The sequence below is a fragment of the Manis pentadactyla genome, chromosome 12 (genome assembly GCF_030020395.1).
Source record: "Manis pentadactyla isolate mManPen7 chromosome 12, mManPen7.hap1, whole genome shotgun sequence".
Taxonomy (NCBI): domain Eukaryota; kingdom Metazoa; phylum Chordata; class Mammalia; order Pholidota; family Manidae; genus Manis; species Manis pentadactyla.
Genome location: NC_080030.1, coordinates 31,597,186 through 31,618,302, shown reverse-complemented (window position 1 = coordinate 31,618,302; position 21,117 = coordinate 31,597,186). Strand labels below are relative to the sequence as shown.

Below are 21,117 nucleotides of genomic sequence, written 5' to 3'. Positions count from 1 at the left end.
TTTAGTGAAACAATTCATGACCAGGTTTCCTCCCTAGGTTTTTCCCGAATGGAAGGATGGTCATGAGCATGTACAGGTCTCAATGATTTCTTAGGGCATTTTTATACATTCTCTAAAGGAGCACATTCAGGTTATAAGATAAATTAAGGCTACAATTTCCAAACGTCATTTGAAAATCAATTGTTTGGAATTTAGGACCAATTCAAGGCAGTTTGCCTTGCAGCTATAGATGGAATTTTATGCATTTCAAATGAACACGGAATGGAAACAATAAAATTAAAGTGAAAACCAGAAAATAAAGACTTCAAAATTTAAATCTCTGACAACACATGGTAGTCTACCTTTCCCAAACCACCTTCTCTGTCAACACAAAACAGACCACAATTCACTGTGGTCCCAGTCCCTCCACAGACCACCCAGGTTCAGAGATTCCACACCTGGGCTATGGCTCAACCTGTCAGACCCACTACAAGAAAGCAGAAACAACTCTTTTCTATTTTAGACAGTGAACTCCTTAGAAACTTAATAATCCCAGTACCTAAACAGTGTTTCACACACAATTTGCTGAATAAATGAGAAGACAAGGTACCTTGAGGGATTTTAAATTATGTATCATATAGCCCCTTCGCTCAAGAAGCTTTTAAATGCATATGGGGGAGAGAAGAACACAAAAAGTAGTTCTGAGGTCAGGCATTATATGATAGCCAGGTGCAGTGACAACCAACCTAACTGCCAGTGGAGGTTGAGAATCTAGCCCTGTCTTACTGATTCATTCAAAAATGTTCACAGAATCCCCCCACTATGCATCAGGTGTGTCGTGTTGTTATGTGAGGGATACAGAAATAATGATGATGCACACAGTATGAGCCCTCAGACTGCCCCCAGTTTCTGTCCGGGGATTCTGTCGAGAATGAGATGCTAGCCCTCTGGTGATCCTTGAGCCTCCCTTGGCAGTTTCAACAACTGCCACATGAACTGGACGGACTTCAAGCACCTAACCTGCACCAACTGTAACCACATGTAAAGGGGGAACATGTGAAATGCCTTGGAAACTACAGCTGCTTTCTGGTCACATACTACTGAGGCATTATAAATGCTACTGTGGGGTAAAATTGCAAAATTTCCAGAATCCCCCACCTGCCCTTAGTCTATTTCCATATACTGCTGCTTCCCGCAGCCTTCAGGGGACAACGGATGGAGAGAGGCTGTTCTCTCCTCCCCTCTGTTGTGTGACTGGTCTGGCGCCTGTCAGTCGCTGGGGATCTGCCCATGGAGTTTCTCCCGGAAGGGGCACGGGGAGAGGCATGCATGTGCCCTGTCCGGCGGGATGGGGGGTGACAGCAGCAGAAGCCTGAGGGGAAGAATGGAGCCAGGCCTCATGGTGAACAATAAACAGGTTTCTCCCAGTCTAACCTTTCCTCAGACCAAATTCGGTCACACCAGTTTATTCACCCCACTCCAGGAACATGCTTCCCATGAAGCTACAGCTACTGCATTGTATTAAACTGAAATGTATCACGCATTCCCTATTTATGAAGCTTTTTGCCTGGGAGCACCAAGCAAAGAGCAGGTGAATGAATGAAGAAAAATTAGGTATTTTGGGCAACACAAAGTCATCATTGGAAAACACCTGCAAGAAGTATGAAAGCTGGCCATTTTTAAAGTGAATTTTCTGCTTTAAATAATCATCCCTCTATTCACTTATTTTGAAAACTGAGTTTTCATATATGATCTTTCTCTAAGCAGAATATACTTTTGTACAATTTTCTGTCCCATAGTACAGATCATTTCTATATGAGGCTGGTTTATCATCAGTTAAAAATAAATAAAATATTTATGGAGTACTTATAATGTACAAAGCATTGTACAGAATATTCTAGCAGAGTTTTCCTTCAATTTCCATTACTAAACTGACACAAAATGAAATGATCTGGATGGGCTTGCCTCATTTTCAAAAAACTATCATCTAAGATCTTCTGTCACACTTTTCCAATCCTGGGTCTACGCAAACAAACAGAAACACTCCCTGAAAATCCTCCCCACAAAAAATTTTCTTCCTCCAAACATTTTCAATGACAGGATCTGAAGAATAAAGTCTTATTCAGGAGAAATGAAATTCTTAAAAATAGTGAGGGGGGAGCAAGGGAAAAGAAATGAAATGCTTCTGCTGACAACTACCTTAACCCATAACTACATAAATGAAAGGAAGGTTTACAACTGGCTTTCTGTATCTCCACGAGGACTGAGCAATGCTGGCTTCACCACACTCGGAAAGTCAGTGCTGAGACTGCACAGCCGATACGGCAGAATCTATCTGAACATAAGGTAGACGTAAAGAGACAAATTCTTGGGATCAACTCACCCGAAGAGGAAGGGAAGGGGCCTTACCAGACTGCAGCAGCAGAATTAAAGATTCCTTTTCAACTTCCCCTGCAAACTGCCTAACTCCTTGTTTACTACTGATGCATTCTGTGTCTTGGGAACTTCTGTGCTTGTCCCCCCCACCAGGTGGGAAGCGCCACTCAACCTCTCATGGAGCCTTCTCTCATTCGGGGTCTCACCAAGAGATTCACGCCCTCAGCAGGGTCACTGTCAAAATCCCCTCCTTACAAGGACAAGTTTTCCTTCCAGTGTAACTGAGTATTGTTGCAGTTACACATTGCTATTCTTAATAATCGTTTAACCGTTAAGTGTACATACTAAACAATTTAAAGTATTATTTGATTAACAACTATAGAAAACATATTTGGGAGATAAACAATCACACATTCACATAGATAGAGTTAACTATCATTGCAATACTGAAACAGCATATAAAATTTTCCATTTTCTAGGACCTACACTCAATTACATATCACACTGATATCATATATCCTTACACTGTATTATCCATCATTACATAGCAAGTTGAAATTCACATCTTTGTTTGATGTACTTTAAACACAATTCAGTCATGTTTTTAAAGTGTCAAACAACTAAAATTGTTTCCAAATGTTTGAAGTTTGTAATAGGTGAAATGTGCCACATCAGGCTTTGTTCTTAATAATAAATGCTGTGATTCTTTTGAAATATTATGCCATGCCTGTCTCTTATTTATATTTCTCCCTCTCCCTAACCCCTGCAATCCACACTTACACATACACACACAGTCATATACATGTACTTCAAAAACTGTTTTTTGTATTTTAATGCCAGAACCTCTTTTTTTTTTAAAGCTTCATCTCTTTTTTGTTATAATAATTATATAAGTATACAAACTTTTAAAATGAGAATGAGGAAAATCAGCCCCAGGCAGCACACTAGTAGCATAGTTCCAAAAGAGTACCATTTTAGTAATGATCATTTAACTTTATAGCATTTTTTTATACTAAAGAAATTTCCAGAAAAATAGTATATGTTTTTGTATTTCTGAATATAAAAGTTCTTTACATAATAAAAACCAGGTATGAATTTGATTTCCACTATAAAATCAACATTCATAGACATGAGAAGTGATATCTGGCCAAATATAAATTGATTTAAACCAAAATAAAAATCATACTATAGCATTCAATTCAATATATTAGTATATCTTTATTTTGTGGGGAAAGTTATTCAACTTCAATCCTCTGAGCCCACCTTTCCTGCTGTAAGTCTAACTGCTTCTTAGGTTTATGAGTGTGACTGACATGTCTAAAGCAAAGTCAAGAGTTCGCTCCCTGCTGTGCACATATAAAAATTGTTTGAAGACTTCTCTTTGCAAAATATAACATGAACACTTTTTTGAAATATACATATAAACAGTATTTCATAATCATCAACAATCATTAAATAAAATCAAGTCTAAACCTGACATTTACAGTTTTCAGTGTGGTTACAATTAAAGAAATTTTAAAGAATTCTTTGCCCAATTTCTTTTTAGTCAAGGATCTTTCTTTCATACTTACTTCCCCTCATTCTAAGTCGAGTTGCTTTTCTGAACGGAATTAAACTCTTGCAGAATTAAAATGCTAATATTTATCTACTTCATATTTTACTTTCTAGTATGTATTAAATACCTGTTTTGTCACTATACACTAGAGAGTAATCCACACAATATGAATGTGACCTTACCTTCTGATTTGTTGTTTTTCTTCTTCAGCCATTTTTCTACTGTCTCCGCACTAACACTTTCAAATACGAATTCATCTAGTACCTGGGGGTTAAGAGAAAGATATGCCTTCACTTTTTCATCTGTCAAACCTGTAAAAGAATTGAAAAAGAATAAAATTAACCTATATGACTTTATATATATCAAAAATACATAAAAAGGATACCTCATGACAAGATTAAACATAAACATAAAGTAACGACATATATACATACAATAGAGTATTATTCATCCATAAAAGGACTGAAGTGCTGACATATGCTACAATATGGAGGAAACATGAAAACAGTTTAAGTACAGTAAGTCAGACACAAAGGACAGATACATGAAATATCTAGAACAGGCAAATTTATGGAGACAAGCAGATCAGGGGCTCCCAGGGGTTGAGGGAGAGGAGAATGGGGAATTATTGCTTAATGGGTAAAGTTTCTGTTTTGGGTGAAGGCAAAGTTTTGGAAGTGGACGGGGTAATGCGAGCACACATTGTGAGTAATTAATACTGTTGAAGTATACACTTGAAATAGTTAAAATGGCAAATTTCATGTTATATATATTTAACCATGATAAAATAGTTTAAAAAAAGGAAACTTAGAACTTTAGTGACTTTAAACTATAGATATTGCACCATGTTGCATAGTTGATTTCCAACACCATATCACAGTGCTGAACATGAAGCGATGCTGTGGTCCAGTGCCACGCGGTTAAGCCTTACCAAGTACTTACATGTTTTTGTAAATAGTTATCACAGCCTTAATACTCAAGGTAAATGAAACTCTAGTAATACTAGCAAACAGGAAATAGACCTCTGGTATATTTTGGTGCTAAAAAAATGTTTAACAAATAAATAGTCTTTTATAGTTTACAACACAAATTGTCCTTTCTCTAAGGGGCACTAAGTTCAATGATATAACTAATGTTCAGTTCAGAATATTCTCAACATTTGTTCATTTATATTCTATGTATGTAGTCAGTTCCACTGAAGTTATTTCCATAGTCTAATAATAGCTGTTAAATATGCATAGGATTTTCAAACAAAGTACTTTTTACATGTGTTCATGTTAAACATATAAAATTATATGTTTCCAAATTGGTACTTCATGTTGATATGCCATTTCATTAAACAACTCCAAATCATAAACAGGCTATTAACAATTATTACTCAGTGATGATATTTATTTTTACTACTGTATCCTCTCTGAATCAATAAATTACCATCCTTAGGGATGGTTAGGTGCACAAGGCAACAGAAAATTGTACTTCAATGCAGAAAAGAAGAAAAGGAAGCATATTTTTATGACTCCAGGGAGTAGGCTACGTGTTTTCACCACCAGACAAGACAAAGAATTCATATGTGTTAATTAATTCTTCTGGGGACTAACATCACAATTGTTATGATTCAACAATAGAATGGTATCACTGAAAAGCAAATGACTTTTTCCAAAGAATTCATCACTTAGTCAACTTAAACTAGGGAGATGATAGATAGATTAGATAGATTAGATAGATTAGATAGATTAGATAGATTAGATAGATAGATAGATAGATAGATAGATAGATAGATAGATAGATGATAGATAGAGATATGTTTATGAATATGTAATTATAGAGTTGTAGTAGACAAAAAGGATATGCTCACCCTGCAAAAGATAGATAGATAGATAGATAGATAGATAGATAGATAGATAGATGATAGATAGAGATATGTTTATGAATATGTAATTATAGAGTTGTAGTAGACAAAAAGGATATGCTCACCCTGCAAAAGAGCCCCAGTGAGATAAAAACTCAATTTGAGAAATTCTGCAAGGTGCTAAAGGTAAGAGACTCATCAAAGGAAGAAAGCTCTCCTGACAGAGCAAGTTACAGTCAGATACGAAAGGCACAGGACGCTTAAGTAAGCTGAGAGCTAACTTGACCTTCAATGGACAATGTGAATTCCATACTGTCTTTGATGATGTCCTCTATGGTGGTACTTATTCAACATTTGATTCCTTCTTAAAACTTCCTTCCATTTCTTCTCTGACACAATACTGTGTAGTTCTTATCCTAACTTTTTTGCTCTTGACTCCTGCTTTCTCTTCAATAACCTATGATGATGACAGCAAGATCTGAATCAGTACTATTTTTGACTTTCAGTTCTTGGATATTCTTCCATCACCTTAAGCCCCATATCTTGACTTAAAACCAAATGAGTCATCTCTTCCCTACTTATTCCCAAAGTGATCTGAACTCTCAACTTTCCTTTTTATTGGTACTATTGCTCTTCATTTTCCCAGGAACCCAGGCTAAAAATATAGTTACAACTGACTCATCCCTCCTTGTTACCTCATTTCACCTTTAGTGCATTATTTTACAAGTCCTATTTGCCAATCATATACCGGATAAAGGACCTGTATCTAAAACATGCAAAGAGTACTTAAAACCCAACAAGAAAACAAATAACCCAATTAAAAATGAGTCAACATCTGCATAGACACTTCACCAAAGATATATATATATATGGCAAATAAGCATGTGAAAACATGTTCAGTTGTCATAGTGAACTCAAAACAGAAATGATATTTCACTATGTATCTATTAGAATGGTTAAAATTCAAAGTTATTAATTTTGGCAAGAATGTGGAATGACAAAAATTCTCATTCATTGCTGGTGACAATGCAAAATAGTAGTCACTTTGGAAGACTGTTTGGCAGTTTCTTATAAAGCTAATTGTTACCGTAGGATCATATGACCCAGCTGTCACACTACTAAGTATTTACCCAAATGATCTGAAGACTTGCCCATGTGAATGTTTATAGCAGCTTTATTCATGGACATCCAGAACTGGAAACATGCTCCCCTGCAGAAGAATCCCACATAGTTTATGTAGATACTCCACCCTCAAGAAAGTGGGGAGTAACTCCCCACTACTTGACATTTATATAAATTACTCAAAAGTAAGTTTTTAAATATCAATTGAGTCATGAATGAATTATGATATGTAAGTAAAATGCTAGACTAACAAAATTAATCAATCCTGGATTTAAGTGTGGAGCAGAGAATGAGAAGGCAAATAGACCATTTGGTTGTAAACTCCATTTAGAACACCACATGTTCTCACACAGCTCTGTATCTCAAATGTCAAGAGGTCTTCTAAGTATAACTTTCTCCCCAAATTACCACTGATGTTTCATGAAAGTAACTGCCTCCTTCAATATGAGAATGAGAGGGGAGGTATTATGCCGTGACTACAGGTAGAGGCAGAGGCTAGTTGCCTCCTTTCCTCTGTTCCCCAGGGCCTGAGCCTGGAGGAAGCACCTCAAGTCTCCAGGCCTGGCTTCTTACTTCTATGGGAAGGGAATAATAGCAGTATCGATGTCACAGGGACATTATAATAATCAAATGGGATAATCCACACGCAGCATGTTTGCCCCGTACATTCAATAGTACCAAAAAGCCATTTTCATCTGCATGCAGCTGACTCTTGCATTTTTCCAGAGGCTCAAATCACATTTAAAACTTCATTTCTTTAATAATAAAAGTCCAAATTTTTTAACCTTCCATTTAATTTTAACACTTAATTTATGCTCACTTTCCTTTGCCATCAAAAGCAATCTATCTCATTTTTTTCTAACACTGAATCCATTTTTTAAAAATTATTTTGGAAAATCACTTTCAAATAAAAAGCTAAAGAACTGTTTTTCTCATTTAGAAGGGAATTTTTTAATTACTCAGAAGTACTAAAGAATCTGTTGTTAGAAATAAAAAAAGCCCAATTTTTCAGGTATTAAGTCTACCATCTTAATTTGTAGAGAAAAATCCCAATGCGTGTCTGTATTGTTTAAAAGCCAGTCAAAAGCATACAGCAAGAACCCAGCACCTTCCCTCCCCCCCTTACCGAGTCCTAGTTCCCCATCCTCATCCCACAGCGCCCTCCCGCTACTCTATGCCACATCTTCTTAAAACAAATCTTTCCTCACCAATTGGGTGTCTCATCATCAGATCCCCTGCTTCTCCTCATCACAGAAAAGGGGAAAAAACCCTAAATTCCCATTATCTCACAGTAGCTAATTTCAGCTAGATTACAATAAACCATACATTTTAAAATTCTGATATACATGACTCATAATCTTTTATCTTATTTATAATAATTGTCACAGTTTTATAATTTCCTGCGTGTTTACTCCAGATGTGAAGAATATGCAAATAATTTTCAGCTTCCTAAGGCCTTAGCCAACTATAAGATAGATTTTGATTGAAAACAAACACAAAACACATTCCTTGCTATTAAATATTATACTATAATAATAGTTCAATTATCAAAGCATAGCCTGAGCGGTGAGGGGCTGAAGGGCAGTTCATATCAATCAGCAGTGACTGACTGCATATGTTTAGATGGAAGAACACAAGATTCTTGGTGGACATTATCACTGCTTACTCTGAAGACTAGTAAGCAAAAAAGGTAAAAAATTTTGGGGTTGGTTTTCCTCTTTCTGTTTTGTTTTTTCCATGTATGAACCCAGGGGGTAAAAACTAGAAGTAACATTTTAGAAGCTGGGTTACAACTCAGTTTCAGGCAGAAATTCATGGGCAAAAAAGCTTCTATAACCAGATCAGACTATCCCGGCTAAAGACAGAATATTCTCCTACAGCTGTGTGGTTCAGGAGAGGAAAAGCCAGTGGTTTTCATAAATCTATCACAGTCTGAGGTGTAACTTTTTTTTTAACTACCCAAGAGATGGATGTACATATTTATTTAAAAATAAAAATTCTTATTAGTTTCAAAAGACAGTTCCAAAATATGGCAGAAAAAGTAAATTTTCTACATTGTAGTAACATAATGAATCATTTTAGTGTCTTAATAACAAAATCTCAAGTTAAAACAAAATATCCTGTGTCATACTAAGCATGCCAGACTGTCAAACTTCTCAATGGCAATGATGACTCATCCGTGCATGTGTCAGGGTGTGTGTGTGTGCACACACACATGCATTCATACAAGTTGCATGTTAATTCTCCCAAGTTGCATATATATGCTTCTATGCACAACCTTTACTTATTTATTCAAAAGCAAATGAAGATTAGCAGGGGAATAAGTTTAAAATCAGTTACATCTGCATTCAGAATCCCCAAATTCAACTTTATACACCTTCTGCTTACTAGGTATTTACCTCTCCTATACCTACACTCCAGCTACTTAGCCTTCTTCCCTGTTAAATGGATAAAACAGCTGACATTTGTGAATCCCAGTCAGTCTCACTTGAATACTGTGAATATGAGTATGAATACTCACTTGAATATGATATTGGGTTATAAAGCTGATATGTGCTAGTACACTGAAGCCTCAGAGCATTACGTATCTGGCACAGAGCAAATGCTCAATAAATACTTAATGAATAAATGAAATATAATCCTCAAAGTATAAGAAAGGAAAATGAGCACTGAGAATTGGACTACTCTCGAATGCCAAAGATGCCAAAGATGCAGTAATTAAGGTTAGAACAAAGATAAAAGCCCACATCTTAAAATTGCCCCGGATTTTTTGTTTGTTTGTTTTTGTGTTTGTTTTTGCTTTTGACACTTTCTCCTGTCTGAGCTTATTATAGTTTAATGGGATTGTTACTAACAGGTGTGACTTCCCAACTTGGGATTATATTACACAATTTAACTCGAACTATGAATTGGAAACTCTGCTAAACCTCAGGCTTTGATTAAAAGGTGGAAGCCATCTTTGGAGCAGTGGGGCAGAAGCTGCCTGCAGTTACAGGCCGGCCCTGAGAAGGAGGCTACTTTGAGGCCGCACTTCCCCCCAGGCTCCCTTCATTTACTTCCGGAAAATGCCACGCCCTCTCCCCCACCCCTGGTCTTTTGGGTGTTGCCTCTGAGAGGCTGCCGGCAAGCTTGGCTGCTGGCTGGCACCTGGGAGCTTGGCTCTGGGAGTGTTCCCAGCAGGCCTGCGGCACTTAGACTGCTTGTACAAACAGTGTGCTTATGCTGACTGCCTGCTTTCCTTCTGGGAATCTGCGACTTGGGCAGTGACAGGCAGGGGTGCCTATGTGACCAGCCCAGCAATAAAACTGTGGGCACCTAGTCTGTAAGGAACTTCCCTGGTAGACGGCATTTCACACATATTGTCGCAATTGCACTGGAGGAATTCAGCACATCTTGCATGACTCCACTGGGATGGGGCTCCCAAAAGCATGTGCCAGCTTTCCCCATCTTCACCCTGTGTGCCTCCTCCCTTTGCTAATTTTGCATGGCATCCTCTTTCACTGTAGGAAATCTTGACTGTGAGTATGACTCTGTGCTGGTCCTGGAGTCCTCCTAGCTAGTCACCAAACTTAGGTGTTGCCTTGAGAACCCCCAACACAGGGACCATCATCAATGAGTGAGTCATTCTTTGTCTTATGTGATTTCACAGATGTGTGGATGCATTTGCTTGAAAATGCCCTGTCCTGCAAGATCACAGATGCACCCAGGTCAGAAAGCAAGTATCCCAGCAAAGGACCTCTACTATTAGTAGACACCTAGTAGACCACTGCTCCTTGTCCAATTCCCAGTCCTCCCTGAGACCAGACGACATTCATTTCTTTCTCTTACACTACCTTTCTTTCTTTTTCCTTCCAAAGAGTTTAAATGTCTGAAAAATTAGAATATCTTTACATTCTGAATGTAATTTTCTAATGCTGACATCCTTCAACCCACCTACAACATAGCACCAATTCTGGAAATATATCCTGTGTACACAAAGTTTTTCTCTGTGACGTGCTGGTGCACATGAGTTCATGAACATAAGGATTTATAAAGCTGTTCCTTCTAACACTTTATCTAATGAGAGAAAGGATTAATGAGTTCTAAAGTTAATTTCCTTCATGGCTTCCTTATGAAAAAATGCAAAGTCCTTTATAAGCAATGAACAGAAGTTATCATATGGAAGATGTCAATGGTTTTCAGTATCATCAAAATGACTCCAAAGTTACAACAAAAACAAATAGATGAGATGCTTCATTAGATTTTGTTAAAACCCAAAACTTCATGTTTTAACTTGGTTAAAAAAACACTTTCTTTTTAACCTAGGAGGAAAAACAGGGAGTAAAATAAAAACAAATACCTTATCATTTTTCACAGGAAAAAAAACCCTGAAATTCATATAGGCCCACAAAAACCCCCACACACCAAGGAAATTTTGAAAAGGAATGACAAAGCTGAGGCACCATACTCCCTGATTTCAAACTTTAGTACAAAACTGTAGTAATCAAAATACTACGGTGCTAGCATAAAAACAGATACATAGGCCATACATACAATCAACAGAATCCAGAGCCCAGAAATAAACCCTCACATACACAGTCAACTAATACTTGGTAAGACTGCCTACAAGACTCAAAGGGGAAAAGACAGTCTCTTCAATCAAGAGTGTTGGGAGAACTGGCCACATGCAGAAGGATGAAATTGGACCCCTGTTACTCCACTCATAACAATTGATTCAAAATGGATTAAAGACTGAAATATACTACCTGAAACCAGAAAACTCATAAGAAAACAGAGGAAAGCTCCCTGATACTGTCTTGGCAAAGATTTTTTTAATATGACATCAAAGCACAAGCAACAAAAGCAAAAATAAACAAGTAGAACTACATCAAAGTAAAAACTTGTGCACAGCAAAAGAAATGATCAACAATATGAAAAGGCAGGCTACAGAATGCAAGAAAATATTTAAACCACCTATCTGATAAGGGGGGTCAATATCCAAAATACATAAGGAATTAGTACAACTCAGCCAAAAAATTAAAAATCTGATTAAAAAAATAAGCAAAAGACTTGAATAGACATTTTTCCAAAGATGACAAATGGCCAATACATACATGAGAAGATGCTTAACATCATGAATCATCAGAAAAAAGCAAATCAAAACCACAAGAGAGACCACCTCACACCTGTCAGAATGGCCATGTAACAACAGGAAATAACAAGTGTTGGTGAGGATGTGGAGAAAAGGGAGCCTTGTGGACTATTGGTGTGAATGTAAACTAATGCACAACTGTGGAAAACAGTATGGAGGTTCCTCGAGAAAATAAAAACTTCAACTACCATATGATCCAGCAATTCCACTTCTGGGTATATGACGTCACTATCTTGATGAGATCTCAGAGCCCCCATCTTTACTGCAGCATTTTTCACAATAGCCAAGACATGGAAACAACCAAAGTGTACATCAACAGATGAATGGATAAAGAAAATGTTAATGTATGTGTGGACACACACACACACACACACACACACAAGAATATCATTCAGCCATTTAAAAGAAGGAAATCCCGCCTTTTGCAACAACATTGATGGACCTTGAGGGCATTATGCTAAGTGAAGCGAATCTGATAAACAAAGACAGATACTGAGTGTGATCTCATTTATATGCAAACCTAAAGAAACAGAGGGTAGAGTGGTGGTGGCTGCCAGGACTGGGGGGTGGGGGGAAATGGTAGATGCTGGTCAAAGGGTACAAACTTCCAGCTATGAGATAAATAATTCTGGGATCTAACCCACATTATAGTAACTGTAATTGATGTTACCACCATAAAAATGTTAATTATGTGAGGGGATGAGGCCATTAACTAACCATATTGTGGTGATCATTTCTCAATACATATGTGTATGACATCATCAAGTTGTATGCCTCACTTTCAACAGAACTGAAAAAAATTTAATGCCCTATAATGACCTTTGTTAACTATCTATCTCACCTAAACAATTTCTTCCCACCCAAGTACATTCCTACTGAAAGATTTGTACATGACCTAAAAAGCAGTCATTTAATGAACCCTGATTGAATATACTCCCAGGATTCTGACCTACATAACTGATTACTTATTCCAAGTGAATTAACAGCCTGAGGCGTGCCTTGGTTGCAGAGAAGATACTGTTTCCAACATTCATAATTTGCATTTATCAAAAGGCAAATCCCACACTAAACTGGAATGAAATTAATTATGTGTTTTGCCTTGGCTGAGGACATCAATGAAAGTTTTCTTAACTGAGAAAGCCAACTACAAACAAGCTGCTCCAAGTGATAAGATAAAGCTGAAAACAATGATTTCCAAGTAGAACTACACAATTCAGTATAAGCACACCAAAATTTACCCCTTCCACTCTAAAACTATACCTTCAGGCAGATACTCAGGCCAAAGGTATGTGGTGTAAAGGATTTAAGATTCTCATCTCTCTAACTCAAATTCAGTTGTAGATTCATTGTAACCTGGTGGGAGACAGTACCCCCTTGGTTCTGAGACACCAGATGTAAGCTCAGACACAGGCTACAGACCTTGGGGAAGTCAGTTAACCCTCTAGTCCTCACTGTCCTCATGAACAAAGGGTATATCCATAGGGATACATGTGTGCAAAGATCTACACATACACTAAGTCACTAACCAATGCTTATTTAATAACATCCACTCTATCAAAATCGTGAGTACTTTTCTATCAAGATTTATTATGAGATTTAAGATTTTGAGAGAAATCTTACCATATCTCTTTGAAATGTAATATAACCTCACAAAACCCCTATTTACCTATATTTAAGGAACATTTCATCTAGGTGTATGTCAAAATAATAAAATTTTAGATATACCGATTAAGCGTTTAAATTGAGAATTATCAAACCCAGATACTGCCTAGCCAACCATCACATTAACAGAATGTATACTTGAACAAACTTTTTTTTAAAGAAGCATATGGCTTCACTAGTAATTATCTCACATTTTTTAAGAGAAAATATTATCAATCCCATACAAAGTCAAGACGGAAGATTTCCCAACTCTAGACTCCCTCGTTCCATTCCCTGATCAGCCCACCACAATCGGACTCCGATTTCCCTTGGTGACCTGCTCCCTGCTGCCCTGCATGACCCCTGTTGTATGACTAGGAACAGTGACAAGTCACTTGAAGGCAGGAGTTTGTCACATTCAAATCCTTGGATTCCACAGTACCTGGCCTGGCACACAGTGAAGTTTAAAGCACTGGTTCTATGCTGGGGTAATTTTGGCCCTAGGAAGAACTATTCATGCTTTCACGGCGGGAGGTGGGGGCGGGGGTGCACAATGCATAGGCCAGCCCTACAACAAAGAGCTACCCACAGAGTGCCACGAGCACTGGGAATGAGAAACCCTGGTTTCAATCTGTTCTACGGAAAGAACTGATGCTATAGCTTTCCCACACCTGGAGGTTTTAGAACATAACAAATGAGATGGAAAGAGAGAGAGAGAGGGAGGGAGGGAGGCAGGGAGAAAAAAAGAAAATGGAGATGGATCAGAAGCTAAGAGCAGGCTCGCAATGCTCGCGGAGATGTGCTAAAAGGAACATAGCTGCAGATGCTGATATAATGCTGACTTAAATGTCTTTGCACCCGTACTTTCAAATTTTTAGAAACCATCAAACAGAAGGCCTATGAAATCATGGCAATTAAACATCTCCTTAGGAATGCTATAGGATAACCGTATCCACTGTAGCGGAGCAAATTATGCCACCCTAAAATAAAATATAACTCTTTGGCATATTGATTACTTGGTGATTAATCTGGGGAGGCTACAGACAAAAGAGAACCTCTAAAAACCAAGTAGAAGTTACCCTTTTGTAAGAGGCATTTACAAGTATGGAGGAAATCTCCATTTGCAATGGTGTCTCCCTTGCTGTATCAGGAAGAGGGGGGGGTGATTCAAGCTCCAGAAACTCTTCAAAAGAGAAGGCAAGGACTTAAATTGGCGTAACAACCTGGTCTGTTTACTGTTTTCCTGATAACCTCCCGTTAGTGACTTCTCACCCCCAACATCTTTTGTCTTTGCTGAAAATGGTAATTAAGGTGATGGCATTCATGGAATCTCATTTCAAGGAATTGCTCAGTTTTCTTGGTCTCTTCCATGTATACAGGAAGCATGCATGTCACTAAGCTTTTCACTTTTTCTCCTGTAAATCTGTTGCGTGTCAATTTGATTCTTAGACCAGCCAGAAGAACCTTGAAGGGTAGAGGAAAAGGTCTTCCTCCCCAACAAGACCTTATAGGGAAACAGGGTCATGAGAGATGTAATTAGTTGAGAAGAGGTCCTGCTGGAGTTAATGGGCCCTAATCCAGTACAACTGGTATCCTAATGGACATAATGCCATTTGAAGAGACACACAGAGATGGACACATGTGAAGATGAGGCAGACATCAGGGTTTGGGGCTACAAGCCACAGAATGCCAGGTCACCAGGCAACCATCAGAAGCTGGAGAGCCCGGGAAGAGTCTGCGTCACAGCCCTGGGAGGCAGCCAACACTGCTGACCTCAGACTCCCAGCCTCCAGACAGGAGAAAGTTTCTGTTGTGCATGCCATGCAGTTCACGGTGCTCTGTATGGCAGCCCTAGAGAATGAATACAGGGGATGTCCTCTAAAGAACATATAAAGGAAGTGATTTGTAAGATACACAAGTATTTAGTAATGGGATCTCGATGTTCATTTCCTATGGCATTACAGATTACTATGTGTGGCGATGTGCTCCTAACTCCCAAACATACTAGGAAACAGCACAGAAAGGCATGGTACTGCTGAGCATCAACAAGGCCAAGTGCGTGCAGACATCTGCTTACACCTCCCTGAGCAGCAAATGCCTGCTACGACCACGGGAAGTGTTCGCTACTCCTCGGGGAAACCCCCACAGCCCCTTGAAACGTCACTCCAGAGGAAAGTCCTCCCACCACACCCGGAGTGGGCAGCTCTCCTGCAGAAGAGAAGGGGATGCCCAGCCGCCACAGCAGAGGGAGATGGGGAGAACAGCAATGGGAGGCAATGCACCTGGGCCACCCCTGCTAAAACTCAGCATGCACCACCCTGCAGACAAGAGGCTATAAGGGATGACAGTGGGGGGCGTAACTTCGGAGGATCCCGAGTTAAACACCACTGAACAAAGCTTAACCCCTAATGAAGTTACAACAAACAGGGTGGAAAAGAGGCAGGAAGAGACAAAACATAAAACATGACACTGAGCAGGCTAGAAAGCCAAGAGAGGGTAGGAAGCAGGGCGGCACACAGCCAGGTTAAGTCACTGTGGTGTCAGCGATACTGTGCACCACAAGCAGAGCTCCAAAGCTTTCCTGCAGGTTCCAGTGTGACAGGCCCCGTGCTCTGCCCTTGATGCCACCATCACACACGTAAATACCTCTACCTATCCCCATCCTACAGACGGGGTAACAGGCACGCTTCAGTCCTGCAGCTAGTAGGAGGTGCAGCCTGATTCAGAGCTCGGTTCCTCATCACTATGCGTAAGGCTACAGACACTTGTGTTGCCTAGGAATCTGGATACTATTGTTACATTTTCAGTTCCAAATATAAGAATTAATTCAAGGTTTAGCACCTACTCAATGCAGGACTCTCACAGGAGGAAAAACTATTAAATAGGGTCTCTATACCACAGAACCAATAATATATTCATATACCAATTCTTATTCTCCAGTCTGTTTTTAAATTACAGCCTGTATTTATGATCTCTACATTCATCAAACACTTCCTTTTAAATCTGAAGGAGATACACGAAGTGAGTGGTCAAGTATTTTTATTACAAATTTATCCTTCATTCTACTGTATTCACTACAGGTGTGAGGCACACTACCACCTGGGTAGCTCCCACCCAAAGGCCTTTGCACTTTGTCTTTGTCCTCCACACTCATCTAGATTTCACAAGCCACCTTCCTTTTCACTCTCAGGTCTCAGTTTAAATGTGGCCTCCTCAGAGAAGCCTGCCCTGACTGCCCCACTGAGCAGGGCCCACCACACTCCACCGTGACTCCAGCCCAGAGCTGGTCTGTGCTCTTTACAGTCTTACCACTGTGGAAACTGTATGAATTATTTACATGGTATCTGTTCTCTGCCAGCCCCAACTACCACACAGCTTCATGAGAACAAGCACTTATGCGTCTGACTCCCTTCTACGCAATACCAGGAACAGTGTGTGGCATGTAAGAGGTGCTCAAGTATTTACTGACTGAATGAATGTTCCCACATTTCAGCTACAGGAACTTACAAACTGATTATATTTCATTCTCCCCAAATGAAGAATGAAGAACAGCAGCAAGACTAAAGAATCCAATCCAAGCTTTAACAGGTAAATTTGTTTTGTTTCATCTTTAGAAATGAGAAGCGTGTGACTCTCAAAATGGGAAACAAGAACCTCCAGGGAACCCACAAGGTGTTCTGGGTGGGAACCTCTAGTCAAAAGAGAAAGGTAAGAAATTCTTAAAGCACCAGCATCTATCTGGGGTCGGGGATCGGGGGTCGGGGACGTTAAAGAATGAGTCAAACCACCAGTGCAGAGCCCAAGGAGGCGTGCTTTTACCTCTCCTCTGGCACCAGGAGTGCTTGGGTGGAGACCTGTTTGAGACATACTCACCATAGCCATTCAGGCTCATAAGAGATCTGACTACAAAGTGGCTCTCTGCACTGAGTAAATTCTATCATCATTATGTGGTTCTCATCTCAGTTGTACCACTGTATAGCACTAGTTAGACCAAAGTCTCTTCCTAATTTGGGCCAGTTTATCTTCAGTTTAATTCCAAGATCTGGGAGATATTCTAAATCTGCAGGCCATTTCACAAATAAATGGTACAATTTACAAATTCAATACAAGTCCATGTCATGGTATGATACTTTGTATGTAGTGTATCCCTACTCAAAAAAGATAGAGAAGCAGCTAAGTTAGAGTGAGACAAGGTGGAGTCACAGTGGCCAATGTGAATTCCGGTGTCAGGTGTTTATCAATAACCAATGTAGGACTGCAAGTATGGCCCTTACAGATAAGCTGTGTGAGTGACAAATAAGTAGAACTTGTTCGGAAATGTCAGCAGAAAGACTTCTGTGAGACCAAGGACACTGAGCCCATATTGCAAAGGCCCTCTGTAACCCCCACACCCCACTAAGTGGGCCTTAGAGGAGGAGCTGTCCCCAGCAGCTACAGGGCCGACCCACGGCTCGGCTCTGCGACCACTGCACGCACCTCCCAGATCCTTCCTCTCGAGTGGTGTCCTAACCACTCTTCCCAAGCTCCCTGTGTGACTGACTTGTGTGACAGATGGTGCAACGAACCAAGTGATTTGATAACTGAAAATTGGCTACTTTGGTCATCTAACTGAAAATTGGCTACTTTGGTCATCTGAAACATGTCTCAATCCCATGATTCTTATTTGACCTTGTCATTTGCCTGGCTTCAGCCCATTATTATAGGAAATACAATCCTAAATAAACAGCTCGCTGCCAGTTGAAGTCAAACACATCAGTTCAAGTATGAACTACAGAATACACATGCTGTTTTTGGCAAAAATATGTTTTACTTGGGGGATGGGGACATGGGCAAGAATAAAAGGTGATTTGCTGGGTTGTCCTTTTCTTATCTCCCCCAAATTAAATGATTATGCCATTAGACTAATTTTACACAAGTATACATATATATGTATGTGTATATAGATAGCTATATATAATGGATACACACATACATAAATATAAAATACAGCATGTATGTGCATGTTAATCAGATACACAAAAATAATTTCAAATCTTGGTTCTGCTAATAACAGAACAACTTGGCATGTTAGGCAAGTAGCCTGTTTCCTGATCTATAAATTGATAATCATATATCCACTTCATGGCTTTGATGAAAATTAAAAACAACATACATAAAAGACATAAAACTTGGCTCAAAAAAATGTTAGCTGTAATGATGATACAAATGAAGGCCTGCATATATATATACACAAACCCACTACCACACATGCCTCCTCCTCTGCTCCACCTTCCTCCCTTAGCCAGGACTCGCCAGCTCTCTCCTGGAAATTGGAAGTTTTCTGTATTCAACAGTGTTCAAACAGAAGGCACAAGTCTTTGTGACTTTGTAAAAAAACTAAATTACAATGTAAAAATCTGTTAGCCACAAAACTGTGTCTGAAATTTTTCTACCCCAAAAATCCTTGAAAAAAAAAAAGCCTCAACTCAAACCCTATACTTCAGAGTAACTAAGTTATTTAGTCAAGACAAGACTGTTAAACAGCAGACCTTTAGGCAAAGGTTTCCTGAGCGGTCCAAGACTGTTCCACAGCAGGACTGGCTAGAGAGCCAGGACACAGGAGGGCCGCACTGCTCCTGGCCACACAAAGGGCTGGGGGCAGCAGGAAGCAGGCAGCCAGGGGCCCGGGCCTGCTGTTCTTCCTCAGTCGGCACAACCCCATGAGCACAGCCAGGACGGGCAGGACCCTCTGGTGCTCCTGATTAGACGACATGAATTGTTCTGACAAGAAACATCTTCATGATGAAACTGAGGTTATTCAGAAATAAATTCACTTTAAAAACTCTTTCTTCAAACTAATTCACACTTAACAGCTGGAAATATCACTGACGGCAGCCTGTCCTGACAAACCCCAGACCCACATGAGCAAGATACACGTGCCCATTACCTAGTCCAACAAATGAAGGGAAGCAATGCCCCCAAGAGGCATCCTGTCCTTCACACTCACAGTGCACAGCATACTGAAATTTGCTAAGTCATTATTTCTACTTATTTAATTAATTCAATATTAAGTCCATATGATCTATCTCACTTTCTGATATACCCTCAAAAGTGACTATCAAATGATTCACTATCTGACATATAATATATCTTACTTTAATCTAAGCACATATCCTCCACAATTTCCAAATAGAAAAGCAATATATAAATCAGGGATTCTTCATGAGAAGGAGAAATTAACTATCCCTCCCCAGTAAACTTATCTAACAAAGTGAAATAAAGGACAGGGTACAGATGGCTAGAACTGGGCTTACAATAAAAATTTTCCCAGAGTACCTAAAAAATTATAACATTACCATTATAGTATACAAAAACAAGAGGAGAGTTACACTGTGATATACATTAAGTTAGGAATTCCTCTCAAAAAATTAAATTTATAATATTCCAGGGGAAATATGCAAAATTATGTTAGACATACAAGATTACAGATAAAACTTCTGATGACAAGAATCATTTTACTGAATCAACCCTATTTCCCAGTTTTAAAAGTAACGTATAGAAAAAAATGGTGGCGTGAGCAGTGTGGTGGAAATCTCCTCCTGAAATCACATATATTTTTAAAATACAGCAAATACAACTATTCCTAAAAGAGTGACCAGTAGTAACAATACACAAGCCAGTCTACATCTGGGAGAAGTCAACACCTCACAGAAAAGAGTAAACTAAGAAGCCGTGACCTGGTGGGACCCAAGCACTCCCTGCACCCCAGCTCACTGGCAGGAGTAAAAGAATCAGAGTGGAAAGAGAGCAGAAGCACAAGACTGCTAAATACCCAGCCCAAGAAATCTACCCCAGGAGGACAGACCCACATTGCATGGTGCTCTGGAGATTAGGGGGGTGGAAAAGCAAAGTCTGAGACTAAGACTGCAAACAGGTTCCCACAACCGGCTGCCCTGGGACAAAAGAAAAGCAGGCACTTTAAAAGACTTGAAGGGGCAAGGGTTTAGGAGAAGGAACAGGTGGACAAAATCATCTTGGCACACTCAGCCCAGCAGGCTGGGAACTTCCAGGAGCTTTAGGCACCCTATCCCCCTGGTTGGCAACACAGCCACGAGGCCCCTCACCATGATAAGCAGCCTGCCACTCCTTCCTCCCCAGCAGTACCTTCACACAAAGCAGCTGCCCCGCCATTGCTGCAGACCAGCCAGAGGGCAGCTCTGCCTACAGCCAGTACACAGCTTAATACAGAGACTTCTCCCTGTGGGCAGCTAACCTCCCAGAGCCAGAGGCTGCTTGCTGAATGTGGTTGACTGGCACAGACAGTGGAGACAGGCACTGAGAGCTGGAGGAACATAAGGGCTTTGTTCTCCCAGCAGAACCCACGACGCTAGCCTGTGACCCCCACCAGCACCCTAGGCCATCCCATGGACCACCAGGCCAACAGCAGTTTCGCAGATTAACTCAGAAGTTGCTCCCTGCATGCGG

The 21,117-nt window shown here is 39.7% G+C and overlaps 1 protein-coding gene across 1 annotated transcript in view; it reads right to left on the bottom strand.

Moving 5' to 3' along the window:
• PDE10A (phosphodiesterase 10A) overlaps positions 1 to 21,117 on the bottom strand; it is a 270,323-nt gene that overhangs the window by 156,906 nt on the left and 92,300 nt on the right. The window contains exon 2 of the mRNA XM_057490292.1: positions 4,093 to 4,221. Within this exon, the coding sequence (XP_057346275.1) occupies positions 4,093 to 4,221 (129 nt within the window). The remainder of the gene's footprint in view (positions 1 to 4,092; positions 4,222 to 21,117) is intronic.